The following is a 5,036-nucleotide window of genomic DNA, read 5'->3' on the forward strand; positions in this document are numbered from 1 at the left end:
GTATTTTTGCCATACTGCATGTGGCATACTATGTATTGGGACACATTACATCCTGTTTTGGCATACTATATAGTAGGGTAGTATGCGATTCAGAACGCGGCCTAGGAGAGGTGATAGGGCTCTGAGGAGACTATAGACTATAGACACTATAGACCATAGAGACTATAGACCATAGAGACATGTACACAAATATAGTTTTTATTAAATCTGGACTATTGAAATTGAAAGAGCAAATTGAGTTACAGACACTGATTATTGTGCACAAGGCAAAAAGTCAAACATTAACAGTTACAAAAGTTGTTTGTTTTCACTTCAGAGAATGATGATCACAGAAGAAAATATGATTTTAAGCATCAGTATGCACAGACCACATCATGACAGATGTGTACTGCAGTGGTGGGTGTCAAACTATGGAACTCTTTGAATAATGAACTAAAGCACTGTAGCACAATATTTCAATTAACATTTTGTATAGATATAGAACATTCAGACTATGAAAATGCATAGTTGGGTTTTGACCTAGGATTATTATTCATGTATTATATATCTTATGCGTATATATGCTTGGTTTGGTTTATGTTGCATTGCGCTTGTTGGTGGAATGGGCTGACCATTAAGCAATGCTACGCTCATTTGAATAAGGGGGCAGGTAAAAATAAGATTTTATCTTCATCCTGCTCCTTCTCGATCATGGATGATGATGATGTGGAAATTGAAGCATTATTTGTTTCTTTAGTTGATACAATATACTCATCCATGTGAGAAATAAAAAGTCATTCATTCATTCATTCATATCAGACCTGTTTTGGTCCAGATGGGTAAAAGAGTCCCTTCCACTCATGCAAGAACGCCATATATATTCTATTGGTGGGATATTCTGAAATAATGATTAGGCTATAATTTCATTTGGTAATGGCTTGTGTGGACATGTGGTAAATATTCCACAAGGTGGCGCCACATGCCTCTGCTTTGACAGCAAAATCACTTTTTTGGATTTACCCTTTGTATAAAATGTGTTTGTGTGTAAATAAACCTGACTTATGTTATTCACGCAACACCTAAAAAAACTAAGCAGGCTACAATGAATGACTGTGCTCTCCTCCTGCCTGTTCGCCAGTGAAGTAGTAGGGAGGAGCTTGAGTGAAAAAAGAACGGCTCTGCGAATCGGTTCCCATCGTTCGTTTTAAAGAGCCGTTCAAAAGAATCGGATCGTTCTTGAACGTCACATCACTACTGTGCAGAGAGGAGCGCTGAGCTGATATAGGTTTCAACCGCAAGCAACGTAGGATATACCGCTATAATGCGAAAACATTTTCTTTTATCTTTGAGAGATCTAATTATGCTTTTTGACCTCAGTTATGACTGACCTTTTTTGGACTATTGACTATGATTAAGCCCGACACATTCATTCACAAATCCAGATCTTCAAACAAGCAACAAGCAATCAAATAAGTGGCAGCGCGTCAACCTTCTTTAAGCGTCCATTGAATTAGGCTTATTTGTTGTTGAAAGCTGTGACACTGAGATTTCTGGTTAGAAGGAAGCTCTAATATCAGGTCTAGTTCAGCAGTGGATTCAGAAACAGACCTGCAAACCTGAGAAGATAAAAGAAAACCGTTACAATGACCATCAGGCACAGTCAGTTGTAGTAGTTGGTGAAACTTTTCTGTGACAAGAGGAGTCTCACCTTAGCTAGCAGGCACCAGCATCCGCCCTGTGAAATAAACACAGAGAGGGTGAAGAGACAGAGGTGACACAATCACTATGTGATATTTCAACAAATAAATCAACATTGCTGCCACCGTCCACTGAACACAGGAGCAGTATTCTTGAAAAATACATCTCTCAATGTATAAGTCAATCTTTCTTACATCATGATTATTTTAGTGTGCTGCGTACATAACACACAGATGACTGTGAAGACTGGATGACTATGAAGACTGTACATGTTCTCTACACACAGATGACTATGAAGACTGTACATGTTCTCTACACACAGCTGATGACTCACCATTGGATTTCTTCTTCTGGTAGTAGATGAGTCCAGCCAGTGCAAAGACCAGTCCCAGCACCAGCCCAGACGCCCCGATGGCGATCTTATTCCTCTCAGACTCAGGCAGGGACGGGTCTGTCAAGGAGAAATGACCCTTCTGTTAGCATGTGATGACACTGTAGCTGTCCTGTATGTAGCTTCTGACAGACCACCATCTATCATACGCTAGCACACACAGTCACAGTCAGGGTCATTCAGGTACCCAGCCACAACACAGCACTCGTACCCTGCTCACCTGAACTCACCCCAGTACACCATGACAACACCCTAACAACAGCTGAGCAGTGAACTCACCCTAGTACACCATGACAACACCCTAACAACAGCTGAGCAGTGAACTCACCCTAGTACACCATGACAACACCCTAACAACAGCTGAGCAGTGAACTCACCCTAGTACACCATGACAACACCCTAACAACAGCTGAGCAGTGAACTCACCCTAGTACACCATGACAACACCCTAACAACAGCTGAACAGTGAACTCACCCTAGTACACCATGACAACACCCTAACAACAGCTGGACAGTGAACTCACCCTAGTACACCATGACAACACCCTAACAACAGCTGGACAGTGAACTCACCCCAGTACACCATGACAACACCCTAACAACAGCTGAACAGTGAACTCACCCTACTACACCATGACAACACCCTAACAACAGCTGGACAGTGAACTCACCCCAGTGCTTCACGAGGGGTCTGTCCAGGCTGGCGTGCTCCACCATGCAGGAGATCTTCTCCCCGGATCTGGGCGTGTACTCCAGTTGGGAGTGGAACTGGTAGTACCAGTCACCGTTGACCGACTCCTCAGTGGAGATCACGTCTGAGGTCACTTCCTGTCCATCCCTCTTCCAGGTCACTCTGATCTTTTTGGGGTAGAAGTCATAGGCGCTGCACACCAGCATGGCAGGGTGTCTGCCACTAGAGGGGGTCACTGAGAGAAGTTTGACAGAGGGCTCCACTGATAGTGGAGGAAAAACAGCAACACATTAGTTCATATAACACTATCATTCATATCATATTGATCAGGGTTCTGTTCTCTATTAATTAACTCTATTATTGGTCTTTCTTATATATACTGTATTATTGGTCTTTATTATATATACTGTATTATTGGTCTTTATTATATATACTGTATTATTGGAATTTATTATATATAATGTATTATTGGTCTTTAATATGTCTACTCTATTATTGGTCTTTAATATGTCTACTCTATTATTGGTCTTTAATATGTCTACTCTATTATTGAACTTTAATATGTCTACTCTATTATTGGTCTTTAATATGTCTACTCTATTATTGATCTTTTATATGTCTACTCTATTATTGATCTTTTATATGTCTACTCTATTATTGATCTTTAATATAACTGTGTAGATTCATCATGTTTGTTTCTAGATCTCTCTTAGTCCCAGAGGAGACCAGTAATGCAGTCCACCAGTTCTGAATGGTGAAAAACAATATCATCCTCCCATCCCACAAGATGAAAACATCATCATTTAATCATCATCAGGTCTATGTTGCTTTATATCCACCAGACAGAAGCTTCATTACAGGTTTTGAAGTGAACAGATGAAAGAGGTGTCGTATCATCTGGTGAGTGAGAGATGTGATGTTGTTGTGGTGAGGAGGGCAGCTCACCTGTCTTCTCCAGTACGTGAGAGAACTCCATTTCAGCGTGAGGCTTGCAGGAACCCTCCAGCGCCTCTCGCCGACGAGCCAGGATAGCAGGATTATCATTCCAGATCTTAGCATTATGCAGACCAAACTCAGTGTATCCCTCATACCTGCCCTTAGTGCTGTTGAACCTGATGAACTCAATCTTATTATAAATATAAGACTGTATGTACTCATGCGGTTGCTCTGTAGAGTATAAGCAGTGTCCCACCTGGTAGTGCTCATATCCACCTGAAATATTGAAGAACAAATTATGCATGATCACAGTTTTCATCTGAATTCATTACACACTTTATTTCCTCATAATTCATGATAATCATGTCAAAGAACAATTCAGAAACATTCAATACAAATGTTATATGAAACAATATGCAACAATAAGATCACTGTCATTAGTTCATTGATGGAAAGCTAATTATACCTGGTAATACCATAGACTTTATACAGACTGTATTATACAGACTCACGGTGTGTAGTTTATGATAATGTAGCCTACCTGCTTTTTGCGTGGACAGAACCACAGCCATGCAAATGGAAAACACAGTTGACAAGGACATGTTCCTCCAGCGTTCAACTTCTCAACTAGATGAAAGAGAGCAGAGCACTCAGATAATAAACTGACTCTTAACCAAACAAACCAATCTCTGCTTCAGAAAAACACATGTCACATGTTGCTAGGCAGAGGTCAAACATTGTACGTTCATTATTACTGTATGGTCGGTCACTAACAGTTAATTCTCAATCAGAACACAGTCATTTACATAAATACAGCATTGTTTTTAAACATTGACAAACATTTAATTCAGTTTTACTTTGTATTGAGTTAGAGCGTTGTTTACTCATCATGTTTGGCTCTTCAGGCTGTCACACTCAGTTCTCCTAAATTCAGCCATGCCAACCATATTGACAGTGTTACAGCAACAGACAGACATATCTCTTTATAGGGCAGCACAAGGAATAGCACAGGTATCAACTGACCACTTAAAACTCAATTAACCAATTACATCCAAATCAACAATATCCTTAGAAGCCATTTTGGCCAGTCGTGCAAGGTTTCCTCAGCAAAACAAGGTCTGAGCTGATCCGTGCCATGCCTATGCCACAATGTGTGTATCTGCTTATGGACCGTGTGCTTTGGATCAAATGACATACCGGGAAAAAGATTCATGTTTACAATATGGGAGGGACTGATGTCGAAGAGCAAGCTCTGGAAACATTTGCATCTGGAGAAGTGTTTCTGTCTGAAAACTACAAACCTGAAACATTATGATGAAAGACTATGATGTATTTCCACCA

General features: G+C 40.4%; 1 protein-coding gene across 1 annotated transcript; it reads right to left on the minus strand.

Moving 5' to 3' along the window:
- Window positions 1–1,688: 1,688 nt before the first annotated feature.
- LOC311325270 (SMH class II histocompatibility antigen, beta-1 chain-like) lies at window positions 1,689–3,735 on the minus strand (the record flags this gene model as incomplete). The annotated part of the gene is made up of 4 exons (XM_084457936.1): window positions 1,689–1,714; window positions 2,012–2,128; window positions 2,740–3,021; window positions 3,705–3,735. 4 exons carry the CDS (start codon window positions 3,733–3,735, stop codon window positions 1,689–1,691), a joined length of 456 nt encoding a protein of 151 aa, XP_084314062.1.
- Between the last annotated feature and the right edge of the window lie 1,301 nt (window positions 3,736–5,036).

The sequence above is a fragment of the Borostomias antarcticus genome (genome assembly GCF_949987555.1).
Source record: "Borostomias antarcticus genome assembly, chromosome: 24".
Taxonomy (NCBI): Eukaryota; Metazoa; Chordata; class Actinopteri; order Stomiiformes; family Stomiidae; genus Borostomias; species Borostomias antarcticus.